We start from the raw sequence: 15,875 nt of genomic DNA on the forward strand, positions 1-15,875 counted from the left end.
AACAAAAGATAAGCTGTAATAGAGCTTTAATATAGTGTCTACACTATGGAAAGATACATCTTTGATTCATACAAACACAGAATTTAAACTAGACCACAAACACATGTCTATGTCAATAGTAGCCCTAAACATAAAGTAATAACTGAACATTTGTGAGCATTAGGATGGTTGTCCTAAGAAAAGCTCAGGTGTGTTAAAATGTCTGTGTGTGTACGAGAGAGAGAGAGAAGAAATCCCCCGGATAAATATTTAAAGTGATTTTGTGGGTCAAAAGCAGGTTACCATGAAGTAGGACTTGACACAAACTGAAGGAGAAGTTACTATGCAGCACAAAAAAATGTGAGATGACAAAGAGCATGGTTAAGCAATGAACATACATTTTCCCATCTAACCCATATCTTTTGTGTATTATTTCAGATAATTATATGTACAGTATATGCAAACTTACCACAGTTTACATATCTCATCAGCTTGTTACAAAAATAAAATGTATGGAATAGCTTAGGGTTATGAAATCTTGAAACTCTTGACTTGGAATGAACAGCTCAACAAATGTGTTATTTAGACAACCTATCATGCTCCCAACCTTTCACAAGACCATGTACTAAAGGCTTAAAAGCAGTTGGTTTGCTTGAAGGAGTGGAAACACATGGTATTTCTTAGTAGGAAAGTCAGATTCAGATATCTTCATGCGACTGTCTGGAACCCAATCCTACTTTTCTTTGTGAAGTGTGGCTACCTGCAGAGGACTGAACATGTTCACAGTGGAAATCACATAATAGCATTATGATAAACAATCACAGAGATACATTTGCAGACAAATCAATGCTTATAACTTAGAACTTACTGTTTATAAAGGCTGTGACAAACATTTCTCCCTATTCCTTTGGTGTGATTTGTGTTTTACTTTTGTATAAAAGCCATCATTATACTGTTAGCCTACAATGCCTTTGGATTTTTAAGAACAAAAATGGAACTACCTGTGATTGTTATGGGTGTTTCTCTTACATTTTATTTGGCCACATTTTGCAGGAAACTGGGAGTGTATTAATTTAAGCATTTACTCATCTTTTCAAATATTATATTAGGTCAATCTTTTTAAATTAGTTTTTATTTCTATACTATTCTCACCTGTCATTTCATTTTTAGTTTAGTTTTATGACATTGTGGCCATCTCCAATTTAGTTTTATTTTTGGTGACTTACCTAAAGTTTTAATTCAACTTTCTTTTTAGCTTGAAAAAATATCTGTTTGATGAAGACTAAGAAACCTATTCTGTGTTTAGCTTACATTGCAAAGGGATTATAAAAACCAGCAGGTATGTCCATAAAAGACTCAATGAGGCTCTGATTTGTTTGGTAGTACTTTGGATACTTATATAGACATTATGAAGGCAGGTAGTTCACACAACCTCCTAGATACTGAATAAATAGCTATGCCAGCCCAGATTCTCTCTTTTTATGTTTGACTTACTTAAGAGACAGGACAGCAGCCAAATTGAAGTATTTGACTAACATAACCAGTGATACTTCTTTGGTATGTTTGTGTCATTTCAGCATGTCACTGTCCTCAACCTCCTTTATAAATCATCAAGCTCATTAGGCTATAAAGTCATATACAGCAGTGCATAGGAATTTAATGTAAAAGGTGGGTAAAATATCTCTGTGAACACCACTTACTTTTTAAAAAAATATTCAGGAGCAAACCATTCATTCATTTATCAAGCTGAACAGATAAACATTATTGAATGTTGCCTATGACCAGTATTTATATAAGAACTGTACAGGCAATCAAACCATGTACCTTTTTAAATAGAGCATTATAAACTATAAACTCAAAGAATGAAAGGAACTCCTTTTAATCAGAGTATAGCATCAAGTTAATGAAACTACTGGGATACTGATCTGGTCAGTTAAGTAGCAGAGTGGCTTGTTAATCAGTTTCAGCTGCTTTGGTGTTAATGAAATTAATAACAGGTGCATTAGAGGGGCAACAATTAGACAACCCCCAAACAGGAATGGTTTAACAGGTGGAGGCCACTGACATTTTCCCTCCTCATCTTTTCTGATTGTTTTTCACTAGTTTTGCATTTGGCTACAGTCAGTGTCACTACTGGTAGCAGGAAGCGATATCTGGACCCTACAGAGGTTGCACAGGTAGTCCAACTTCTCCAGGATGGCACACCAATATGTGCCATTGCCAGAAGGCTTGCTGTGTCTCCAAGCACAGTCTAAAGGGTATGGAGGAGATTCTAGAAGACAGGCAGTTACTCTAGGAGAGCTGGACAGGGCCGTAGAAGGTCCTTAACTCATCAGCAGGACCGGTATGACCCAACGTTGTCAGACATGCATACAAGCACGTGGGGGGGCCATACAAACTACTGAGTACGATTTGGAGTTGCTGCAATAAAATTTCAGCAAAACTGACTAGCCTGCCGCATCATTTTTTCACTCTGATTTTCGGGGTGTCTTTGAATTCAGCCCTCTGTAGGTTGATAATTTTCATTTCCATCAAACGATGTGGCATCCTTTTGTTCCTAACACATTACCCACTCCACAGCAGTATAAATATCCAGCATGATTTTTTTTCACATTGAGATTGGATGTGTTTTCAAAGTGATCCTTTAATTTTTTGAGCAGTTTATATAAATAGAAAATCATTCAAATTTTAAATTAAGAATTATTCAAACTTGATTTTAATACAAATCATAACTCCACATTCTAGATTTACAAAAATGGCTGTCAGCCAGGAAAATATTTACTTTCTTCTCTACAGCACACAACAGCACCCAGTGGAAAGTGGAAATCAAACAAACAAAAAAAAAAAAAAGGGGGGAAAAAAATGGTAACCTTCTACTAGCTACCAACTAATACCAAGAATGCCTAGGCTAACCACAATCTGATGAGGGCTGGCCAAGTTTATCTCAATATCATAATCCAGAAGGCCTCATAGTCCATATTATTTATCTCACATAAAGCAACATGTCCTGCTATGCCACCTTCAAAACATTTAAAATTCTAATATCTTTGCAAATTAAGACATTGTGATTTTTTTTTTTTTTTTTACAATATTCTCATTGTTAAAAATATTGCAATCTTGATGGTGGACCTAATTCTTCCTAAAATACCATCTCAGGTGCTTTTCTTTGAGCCAATGGTTGAACTGTGATCAAACTTTAATGCTGACTTTTTTTTTTTAAATCAGCTTTATTTTTTTGCAATATTTAGTAATCAATTTTTGCTTCACCACATTTCACAAACCAAAATGAATTTGAAGTGAATAATTGCACAAATGATAATTCATGATGGGTGGACAAAAGACAAACTTTAATATCAGTTTGTAAAGGTCTAGTGTATTGGCTTTTCGTGCCAAGTTTGAATAATTGAATGATGGTGTGCTATCCCTCCTTTGTAAAACATGTGCTGAAACTTAAAGCTGTGTGCACATGTGCATACCTCAGAGGGAACTACTGCATTGGTCAACAATGGGCTACTAGAAATTGCTTTATTTAAAAAAAACAGAAACAGATTTTAATTTCCATACTTTCTAGTCTATTTGTTAGTTTGACTATGTGGTTGTAATTTCAATTAGGCTTTTGTTTTAAATGAAATGCCTTTTAGTCGTTATAGTTCAGTTTTATTAAAGATAATAACATCTTTAAGTGAAAAATCTCAAAATATTCTAACAATATGCATGATGTTTGCTCAAGAATGATTGCCATTCTCTATTCACTCATTTGACAAATAATCTGATTTATGAAGCTCCATTTACCTATGTATTTCAGAAGAATGCTAAAAGGTGTACCATGCTACAGTATAAGCTACAAACATTACATTTGAGAGAGAGAGAGAGAGAGAGAGAGAGATAGATAGAGAGATAGAGAGATAGAGAGATAGAGAGATAGATAGATAGATAGATAGATAGATAGATAGATAGATAGATAGATAGATAGATAGATAGATAGATAGATAGGATAATCACCTGCCACTTTATTAGGTACACCTGGCTAGTACTGGGTTAGACCCCATTTTGCCTTCAGAACTGCCATTAAGTCTTTATGGCATAGACTAAACAAGGTGCTGGAAACATTCCACAGGGATCTTAGTCCATACTGACATGATAGCATCATGCAGTTGCTGCAGATTACTGAATTAGCTGCACATTCATGATGTGAATCTACCATTTCACCAGAATCCCAAAGGTGCTCTATTGGATTGAGATATGGTGACTGTGGAGGTCATTTGAGTACAGTGAAGTAGCCATGACTAGATAGGACACTACAGTCATAAAGGGATGGACATGGCCAGTAACTATACCCAGGAAGGCTGTGGTATTTAAAAGATGCTCAGTTGGTACTAAGGGGTCCAAAGTGTGCCAAGAAAATATACCCATAGCATTAAACCACCATCACCAGCCTGAACTGTTGATACAAGGCAGGATGGATCCTTGCTTTCATGTTGTTGATGTCAAATTCTAACCATCTGAATGTCACAGCAGAAATCAAAACTCTTCAGACCAGGCAACACTTTTCCAATCTTCTGTTGTCCAACTTTGGTGAGCCTGTGTGAAGTGTAGCCTCAGCATCCTGATCATAGCTGACAAGAATGGCACCCGATGTGATCTCCTGCTGCTGTAGCCCATCTGCTTCAAGGTTCGACATGTTGTGCTTTCAGAGATGCTCTTCTGCATACCTTGGTTGTAACGAGTGGTTATTTGAGTTACCTGTTGCCTTTCTATCAGCTCGAACCAGTCTGTCCAATCTCCTCTGACCTCTGGCATCAACAAGGCATTTTCATCCAGAGAAATGTCGCTCACTGGATATTTTTCCTTTTTCGGACCATTCTCTGTAAATCCTAGTGATGGTTGTGCGTGAAAATCCCAGTAGCAGTTTCTAAAATACTCCGACAATCCTGCCTGGAACCAACAACCATGCCACGTTCAAAGTCACTTAAATCACCTTTCTTCCTCATTATGATGCTCAGTTTCAACTTCAGTAAGTCATCTTGACAATGTCTATATGCCTAAATGCACTGAGTTGCTGCCATGTGATTGGCTAATTAGATGTCTTGTGGTAAAAAGCAGTTTAACATGTGTACCAAATAAAGTGGCAAGTGAGTGTATATGGATATATATATAGAAACATATACTGTATACTGCAGATATATACTGAATATAAATAAAAGTAAACATAGCCTGTATTATTACACTTTGCAGCATTAAGAACTGAAGAGGGAAAAAAACACATTGTATCATTGGTTATAAGAAAGAAGCTACTGAAGTGAAGGAGTTTACTGGATATAGTATATTGTGCTGTAGGCTCACAGCTCCACGAAACCAAGTGTAAATCTCAGCGTGGCCATTTACCTTTGTGGTCTCCCTTTACTTGCATAGGTTTTGCCCAGTGTTCCATAAAAAAGTACAGAAGTAATCCAACTCATAGGTGATAATAACGAGGCACATACTTTAGTACATGATTTACAGAGGTTTATTACAGTCAGACTACTCACATGATGCAAACACTGTTACCTTAGAATGCAAACTTGTATTAAATGAAGTAAAAAAAAGAATATAACAACAAATATCAGCATCACAATGCTGCATGATATGATACCTTGTCAATCTTGTGCAATATGCCTGCTCATCACTTGACAATGCATTGTACATTGGCTATGGTGACAAGGTAACCAGCTTACCTAGGATGTTATGAGTGTTTTTCTATATAGAGGCTGGAAACTTGATGAAAATAATTATGCCTAGTTTTCCTCACCTTCTATCAATATCTGCTCCTAAAGCAATACGGATTAGTTTTGATAAAGATATGGATTAAATAGCATTTCTAGATGAAACAAATTTCAAACAATTTCCCCTATGATTACTTCAGGAGATAAGAAAACAATCTTTCAATTAGATTTTCATGTAAGGAGTGGAACTCAGCTATTTGTTAAATTTACTCAGATTCAGTTTGTGGAAAATACGCTATACAGCAGCTGAGAACTGTAAATTGTGCACACAAATATTGTCTAAAATTATCTAAAACGCACCCAGGACAAGATTCAAATTGTGGACAATGTAAGCATGTTCATGCCACAACAGTGGTTCTCAACCTGTGGTACTGCTAAGAACAAACTATAAAAATAACTAATAGTTTTAATAGTTCATTGCTAACATAATTTTAAACAAAGTATAAATGATTAATTATACTAAATATCTAATTTGCAATTGACTCTTTACTTCATATGATCATAGTAATGACGTTGCATACAAATTAATTTACTGAAATACATTTGGAAAAATAACTCTTGTGGATTTTCATTAAATGAAATTTAAACACGGACAACAAATTCACAACCATAGGTTTATAGGGGCATTATGGTCATGGATACAGTGAAATTCTTACTTGCATGTACTAATCAACAGATATATTCATCACCATCATTTTATGATTCAGGAGAAACACTCACCATATGAAAAACTGCATCCCTCAGTCGTTTTTCCTCATCAATCATTTCCCCCATTTCCTTGAAGACTGCTGCTGCCAGCTCCACGTCTAAACTGTCGGGGTTGGCAGCCATCTTGCAAAGAAGCTCTTCATGTGAAAAAACACAGTATCGATGAAGGCGACGATAGTGAGAAACACACTGTCTGCCCAAAGGTAACTGAATAAAAAGATAACATACTTTATGTACATCTCATATTTTTTTACAGCTTTCTCTGAATTGATATGAACTTTAAAAACAGAAATAAAACACAGGATACAACTTTAGCTTTAAAAAAAAACCAAACAAATCTGCTACTGCCAAGGGGAAAAAAAGACACATTTTTATCCCTGGAAAAAGATTTGTCAGGAAGGCAAAACCATAGATAGGAAGTAGCTGCAAAACGTTAGATATGGATGAATTGTTAAGTGTCTTCAAAGACAGTAGCGTATGAAGAAGCACACATGGTAGCCAGGGAGCATAAACGTTGATCTAATAGAATATAGCATCATTAGTGTCATACTTTGGTATCATAACGTGAGTAGAAACTGTTCAAGTCAAGATATGCAGTTTGTTATACACAATTCTTACATATTGTACTAATTTGGCCATAGTTCCTGATCCAGCATTTTTTTTATCCAGATGTGCACACTGACCTTGAGGAGAATGGATGTGAATCTAAATCCAGTCATTGTCAATTTGGAGTTTGCCTATTCTCCCAATGTCTGAAAAGGCTTTTCCTCAAACACATATACAAGATATGTTACTTGATGATTCTAAAGTGATTCTAATTTAATGCTAAGAGTCTACTGTAATTAATTTAGCATGGATGAAGCATTTTTATAAATTGAAAACTTATTTCTTTCAAACAAAGCAAATATATTTTCATCCTTGGGAAAACTATGTTTCACGAAATGTTGTAATGCTTTGTTTTGTTATTCTGTTTGCATGTTAATGGGGGCATCTGAAATGCTGGGGAGTGGACAAGGAGTGATAAAGTAATACAATTCCAACATGTACCCCTGAAAACAAGGCTGAGTCAGCTGACACGTTAAATAATATGAGAGTGAAGCCAGTTACAAAAAGAAAAGGAGTGCATCTGATTGTTCTGATTGTTAGTGCAACATGAACACACAGTACTTTTTATAATGCCGTCTGAGGTAAGGTGCATTTCTGCTGTCCATTCACTCCAACCTCATATATCCTTTTAAGTCATGGGATAATACACCTAATTCACATAATTCCATACAACTGTAGAAGCTTCCTGAAACAGTGCATTCTATGAATGTTGAATAAAAAAAAATATATAGATATACAGTCATATGAAAAAGTTTGGGAACCCATCTTAATTCTTTGGATTGTTGTTTATCATTGGCTGAGCTTTCAAAGTAGCAACTTTCTTTTAATATATGACATGCCTTATGGAAACAGTAGTATTTCAGCAGTGACATTAAGTTTATTGAATTAACAGAAAATATGCAATATGCATCATAACAAAATTAGACAGGTGCATAAATTTGGGCACCCCAACAGAGATGTTACATCAATGCCTCCTTTTGCAAATATAACAGCTTCTAGACGCCTCCTATAGCCTTTGATGAGTGTCTGGTTTCTGGATGGAGGTATTTTTGACCATTCTTCCATACAAAATCTCTCCAGTTCAGTTAAATTTGATGGCTGTCGAGCATGAACAGCCTGCTTCAAATCATCCCATAGATTTTCGATGATATTCAAGTCAGGGGACTGTGACAGCCATTCCAGAACATTGTACTTCTCCCTCTGCATGAATGCCTTTGTAGTTTTCGAACTGTGTTTTGGGTCATTGTCTTGTTGGAATATCCAACCCCTGCATAACTTCAACTTTGTGACTGATGCTTGAACATTATCCTGAAGAATTTATTGATATTGGGTTGAATTCATCCGACCCTTGACTTTTAACAAGGGCTCGAGTCCCTGAACTAGCCACACAGCATGATGGAACCTCCACCAAAGTTGACAGTAGGTAGCAGGTGTATTTCTTGGAATGTGGTATTCTTATTCCGCCATGCAAGGTGCTTTTTGACCTAATAACTCAATTTTTGTCTCATCAGTCCAAAGCACTTTGTTCCAAAATGAATCTGGGTTGTCTAAATGAGCATTTGCATACAGCAAGCGACTCTGTTTGTGGCGCGAGTGCAGTTAGGGCTTCTTTCTCATCACCCTGCCATACAGATGTTCTTTGTGCAAATTACGCTGAATTGTAGAATGATGTACAGATACGCCATCTGCAGCAAGATGTTCTTGCAGGTCTTTGGAGGTGATCTGTGGGTTGTCTGTAACCATTCTCACAATCCTGTGCATATGCCGCTCCTGTATTTTTCTTGGCCTGCCAGACCTGGGTTTAACAGCAACTGTGCCTGTGGCCTTCCATTTCCTGATTACATTCCTTACAGTTGAAAGTGACAGTTTAAACCTCTGAGATAGCTTTTTGTAGCCTTCCACTAAACCATTATACTGAACAATCTTTGTTTTCAGATCTTTTGAGAGTTGCTATGAGGTTCCCATTCTGTCACTCTTCAGAGGAGAGTCAAAGGGAAGCATAACTTGCAATTGACCACCTTAAATACCTTTTCTCATGATTGGACACACCTGTCTATGAAGTTCAAGGCTTAATGAGCTAATCCAACCAATTTGGTGTTGCAAGTAATCAGTATTGAGCAGTTACATGCATTCAAATCAGCAAAATTACAAGGGGACCCAAATTTTTGCACAGCCAGTTTTTCACATTTGATTGAATTTCATACAACTAAATACTGCTTCACTAAAAATCTTTGTTCGGAAAACACCCCAGTACTCAGATGTTCCTAGGAAATGAAAGATATACCACTGTTATCTTTTTTGTTGCAATTAGAATAAATTATTATGCAGGCTGAGAGGGGCTCCCAAACTTTTTCATATGACTGTATACATACATACTGTACATACATATACACACATTTTATATATAAATATATATATATATATATATATATATATATATATAAATATAAATATATATATATATATATAAATATAAATATATATATAAATATAAATATATATATATATATATATATATATATACACATATACATACATACATACATACATACATACATACATACATACATACACAGTGCTGTGAAAAGGTATTTGCCCCCTTTCTGATTTTTTTTTTTTCTTTTTTGCATGTTTGTCACACTTAAATGTTTCAGATCATCAAACAAATTTAAATATTAGACAAGTAAACACAAAATGCAGTTTTTAAGTGATGGTTTTATTTATTAAGGAAAAAAAACCTGTGGTTAATCACATTTTTTGGAAAGCTGAGATCAATTTCACTAGCCACACCCAGGTCTGATTACTGCCAGACCTGTCCAATCAACACTTCAGTTGGCTAGCTCTGCTCAAACAGAAGCTTCTTTGCTCTACTATAGATAAATTGACCCTGTTCTCCTGCAATTGCAGCCTTTATAAAAGGACAGCTCTTTCTAGCTAACCTATCCTAATTTGGCTGGTTTATACTGCATGCTTAGAACACATACGTGCATGCATTTTGACTGCCACATATTCCCAGCCTTCATTTGATGTGTCCTCTGAGCATATCCTCAGAAATTAATGTGACGTGTGCGCACGTTGCACTACCAACAAAAAGTCGGGGGTTGGCACAGTGTGATCAAGAGTTTCTGTTTACTATCTACATGTGACAGAAAGCTGCTTTGCAGATCCCACAAGATCGATGTGCGTGCTTTGATGTTTGATGAATGGTTCGAGGTAGTGAAGCAAAATGCCGTCATACACATGCATTTGTGGTACTTTCATATTCAAGTGTCACATATTCCACAACGTAATGACACATTTTTATTTTTTTGCACCTTATTTTTTTTCACAAGACACTGTGAAAAGGTCTATTTTGTGATTAAAGTGGAAATGTCAGCTTTAATCCTGAAATGTCCACTTTACTCTCAAAATTTATTTTATCATTAAAGTACACCCCCGTAAATGTCATCTTAAAAACGACCCAATTGTTAATCACTACATGCAAGCAACTGCAACACAAAACACATTTAATTTATGATATTCCAACTGTCTGCACATTTAGAATCCTTGGATTTATACTTGATATCACTTTCAAGATAAAATGCATTAAAGTATGTACATTACATTTTACAGATAAATTGTTAACTTCATGTAAATAATGAATACTGTTAATATTTACACATGGGGGGGTGGCATGGAGGCAAAGCGATAGCGCTGCTGCCTCACAGTGGGAAATCACGTCCATGGTGTTCCCTGCCTGGAGTTTGCATATTTTCCTGGTGGGATTCCACAGTGTGCTCCCATTTCCTTCCAAAGACAAAGGTTTGGGGATTTAGTGACAGTAAAATGACACTTGCGTAACAGTAGTGTCCACTGTAACACACATCACGTGTGCCTGCAAACGCAATCGCAACGCAAGCAGTGTGCTATTTACACTTGTGTGCGTACCTTATGTAAATTTGGAAGATTCCACCAGGAGGCAGTGCGAGATATCATCACGGTGAGAAAACAACGCTTGGCTTCACTGTGTTGTGAATTGCTCGAAACATCCATTAAATTTTCCGGACACCTTGCCACAATATCTCTGAAAATGATGGATGTTTAATACCATACCATTTATATTTGTTAAGAGCTTAAAAACACAGCATTACAACTGACCGAAGCGCTGTACAGTTAAAACAAGCAAGACTAAAAGCAAAATATTAAAAACAAACATTAAGAGAGAATTAAAACAGAGACACTAAAAACAGGTCAGGGGACCCAATAAAACAGAGAAATAGCAAAAAGCAAGTGGAAATAAGACAGGTTAAGAATTAAAAGCCAATGTGAAGAAGTGCGTTTTTAGGTGTGATTTGAATGTGGTGACTGAAGCGGCTTGCCTAACCACTAAAGGTAAGGAGTTCCAGAGCCTGGGTGCACAGACGGAAAAAGCCCTTTCACCACGAACTTTAAAACGTGCCTTGAGAACGGTTAGGAGCAGCTGATCTGCGGATCTAAGAACACGAGGGGGATTGTGACGATGGAGCAAGACACTCAAGTAGGCAGGGGCTAGACCATTTAGTGCCTTATAAGTTAAGAGGAGTATCTTAAAATCAATTCTGAAGCTAACCGGCAGCCAGTGTAGGGTTTTTAAAATCGGTGTAATGTGTTGGCTTCTGCTGCTTCCAGTTAAAAGCCTTGCAGCCGCATTTTGAACCAATTGGAGTCTAGAAAGAGTGGCTTTACTAATACCATATAGGCAGGAATTAGAATAGTCGAGCCGGGACGTAATGAATGCATGGATTACTGATTCCAGGAGGTGGTAAGGCAGAATTTGTTTGAGTTTGGCAATTCGCCTGAGATGGAAAAAGCAGGATTTTACTGTGCTGTTGACTTGAGCATCCATTTTCAGGACCATATCCATTTTGATTCCAAGATTGGAAACAGACGAAGTTACTGGAATGGGAAGAAAGTCGAGGCCAAGGGGTAGGGTCTGTTTGCGGTCAGGACTAAAAACAATGACCTCGGTTTTTGAATCGTTCAGGTGAAGGAAGTTTACAGCCAGCCAGTCCTTAATGTCAGATAAGCAGTCGAGAAGAGGTTTAGTGGAGTCAGTTGACTTGAGGGAAAAATAAATTTGGCAGTCATCAGCATATAGGTGATACGAGATTGCATGTTTTCTAAAAATTGCACCTAAAGGCAGGATGTAAATTGAAAAAAGTAGTGGTCCCAAAATGGAACCCTGGGGAACACCACATGGGAGTGGGACTGACTCAGATGAAAAATCGTCTAGCATGACTCTAAGAGTCCTGTTGCAGAAATATGACCTGAACCAGTCGAGGGCTAAGCCAGATACACCAGCCCAGGATTCGAGTCGGGAGATCATGATGTCGTGGTCGATTGTGTCGAAGGCAGCAGATAAATCGAGAAGAACCATAATCACGTAGAGTCCTAAGTCCAATGCCAAAAGGACATCATTTAGGACACGTAAATGCGCGGTTTCTGTGCTGTGTTGGGGCCTAAAGCCTGACTGAAAAAGGTCCATTACCTGATGGTCCTGTAGGTGATGAATTAATTGCTCATAAACTACTTTTTCGAGTAATTTTGACAGGAAAGGTAGTTTGGAAATTGGACGAAGATTGGAGAAGACGGCAGGGTCAAGATCAGGTTTTTTCACGATTGGATGTACAACTGCGTGTTTGAAAGCACGAGGAACTGTAGCCGAAGATAGACTACTAGTTATGATCTTTAAGACATCATATCGAATCACAGGAAAGACATCTTTCAGCAGTCTGGACGGCACCACATCGTCCGGAGAGCCCGAAGGCTTCATTGAGGCGACGATTTTTTCCAGATGGGGGAGCGAAATGGGTTCAAAGCTGGTGAGGGAGCCGTGTACAGGAACGGCTAAATCAACAGAGCCAGAAGAAGAAATGGAGATCTGGGATCTAATGTTCGTGACCTTATCCAGAAAAAACGTAAGGATCTGATTGCAAAGAGCATTGGAGGGAGAAGAGAAAACAGTTGCAGCTGGAGAGAGGACAGCATTCAGTGTTTTGTATAAGACACGTTGATTGCCAGAATTGTTTGAGATGATGTCAGTAAAAAAACGGTTCCTTGCACCTCTGACTGCTCTCTGGTATTGAGACCACATGTCTCTCATGCAGTCAAAGGTAACAGTGAGACCATCTTTCCTCCATTTACGTTCTAGCCGCCTACAGTTTTGCCTGATGGAGTGAGTTTGTTCATTTAGCCATGGGTCATGCTTGACTTTGGATTGTCTCTGTTTGAGTGGGGCTACAACATCCATCACAGAACAGCAGGAAGTATAGAAGGTTTGCAATAAAACATCAGCATCCGTGGATTCACATGATGTGGAGATTGATGAAAAAGCAGCTGCAAAATCTTCTGCAGCAGAAGGTGAAATGACACGGAAGGGACGGGTAGTGGTGGATTTACCATGCTCAGCAGAGACCAAATCAAAATTAAACAGAACAGGCGAGTGATCAGAAAAACTGGGAGGCAGAATGTCCAAGTCACTGATTCTGAGACCGCGAGAAAGAACCAGGTCCAGTGTGTGAGCTTGTCCATGTGTTGGTCCATTCACTAGTTGAGAAAGACCAAAGGAGTCAATAATGTCCAGAAAATCCTTTGCTAGAGGTTTAACGGGACAGCAAACATGGATATTAAAATCACCCAAACAAAGGAAGCGATCATATCTGCTGGTAATATCAGCCAAAAAAGCTGCAAATTCGTCTAAAAAGGTTTGACTGAACTCCGGAGTCAAATGTCGAGAAACCCCCGCACTCGTTCGAAGAGCCAGAAGGGTGAAGCGATCATAACGAATCATCGAGTCAGGAAGAGCATCACAGGAGCAAGTAAGCCGAGAAAAAAGCAGGACTAACGAGAAACAAAAAAGCCAGAGCGGCTGACGGCGTGCCTCAACAGTCGGCGCCATCTTGTATAATGATAATTCAGGGATGCACCATTTCAGCAAGCATTGGGTACGAGGCAGAAACAATCCCTGGTCGGGGCATCAGCTCATCACAAGGTGAATACAAGCACACAGATACACTACCGTCATTTTAGAATCATTAAGTCCACAACCTGCACGTTCTTGGAAGGAAACCAGAGCACACTGTGAAAACCCACCAGGGAAACAATGCAAACTCCAGGCAGAGAACACCAGGGATGTAACTCCCTGCGAGGCAGCAGCTCTACCTCTCCGCCACCATGCTGATTAATGTTTAATTATTAACAGTATTACTTAAATGAAGTTAACGAATTATATGTAAAATGGGATTGGTTCCGGCTCCAGCAGACCCCCGTGACCCTGTGTTCGGATTCAGCGGGTTGGAAAATGGATGGATGTAATATACATGCTTTACACATATTTCACCTTGAAATTGATATCAAGTATATCAGGATTCTACATGTGCACAGAGCTGGAATATAATAAACTTAATGTATTTTGTGTAGTAATCACTGCGTGCCGCTGCTGTCAGTGTAGGAGGAAGCTCCAAAAAACAAGTAGTGGTTAAAAAGTGGCTCAGTTTTAAGATGACGTTTACTACATTTAACTTTAATGACAAAATAATCTATGAGTTCCACTCTATCCTTTTTCATCACCATGTCCCTAATTCTTTTTCTTTGAGCTCAAATATGCTTCTGTACATGCTGATGCTGAGATGCAGAAAAAAAAAAAAACATACGACAAACAAGCTTGTATGTCAGAAGTTTAAAATGTATACAATGGGAAATATGCAACACTTGTATTGCCTATGCAAGAAATAGATGTAGAAAACCATCATGAATACATTTATATGTCACTATTTAGGTTTGATGATTTGCTTCACTGCATCAAACCATTCTTCAAACATCGAAGCATGTACATTGATCCTGTAGGATCTGTAAAGCGGCTTGCTGTCACATGTTGATAGTAAAAAGATACTCTGACGTCACATTTCAACTTGAACACACTGTGCCCCCCGATTTTTTTGCTGGTACTGCAACTTGCGCATGTGTCACATTAATTTCCAAGGACATGCTCAGAGGACACATCAAATGAACACCGGAAACGTGTGCCAGGCATAATGCGTGCAAGTACGCATTCTGAGCGTGAAGTATAAATTGGCCATTAGTGTTACCAATCACCAAGGTGGGAAATGGTCTCCATCTTTACACTTCCTGCACAAACAGAAAACACATATGTATATTCAAGAAAATAAAGACACTCAAAACAAAAATAAGAAAAACATTAAACAATCACTAACCAACAGACACCTGGTCAGGACACCAGCTTTAAACTTATGTAAGGTTTTCTATTCACATACGAATGCAAAAAGCTGTGCAGGATAGAAATGGCATGAACAAAAACAGACTGCCTGAAGGTAATCAGTGCACTATAAATTGAATGCTAAAATTTCAGCAGACAAAACCGTCATTACTGACAGGGACACACACACAGTGGCAAGTGCTACCCCGTGTTTCTTTAAACAAAAACTGTTCATTTCTGAAATTTCAACTGTAAGATGCTATGAGGCCCTTGGCGTCACTTTGTGTGCGCACTTTGTTTCTTGTAAAAAGTAATTAAGTGATCAAAGGAATCCCTCAAAGGCTAAGAGGGAGTGCAAAGTGGTATCTCTCGATGTTTAAATAAAAATCTTAAATTATTTGAAAAGTGGTATGTCCCTTGCCGAAGTCATTATTCCATAAACAATAGAATATAACAACTTTAATATAAAATTTACGCTGTATTAGGTATTATAAGTAATCTAGAGATAATTTAAGAGTATACAGTAGGATGTGCATAGTTTATTTGCAAATACTATGCTGTTTTATATGAGGGACCTGAGCATACAT

The 15,875-nt window shown here is 37.8% G+C and overlaps 1 protein-coding gene across 2 annotated transcripts in view; it reads right to left on the reverse strand.

Annotated features, from left to right (window-relative positions):
- Window positions 1–15,875, reverse strand: part of kdm5a (lysine (K)-specific demethylase 5A) — a 146,104-nt gene that overhangs the window by 38,271 nt on the left and 91,958 nt on the right. For both annotated transcript variants that reach the window (XM_051930694.1, XM_051930696.1), the window contains one exon: window positions 6,462–6,656. In XM_051930694.1, the coding sequence (XP_051786654.1) occupies window positions 6,462–6,656 (195 nt within the window). The remainder of the gene's footprint in view (window positions 1–6,461; window positions 6,657–15,875) is intronic.

This window comes from Erpetoichthys calabaricus, chromosome 1, assembly GCF_900747795.2.
Source record: "Erpetoichthys calabaricus chromosome 1, fErpCal1.3, whole genome shotgun sequence".
NCBI classification, from domain to species: domain Eukaryota; kingdom Metazoa; phylum Chordata; class Cladistia; order Polypteriformes; family Polypteridae; genus Erpetoichthys; species Erpetoichthys calabaricus.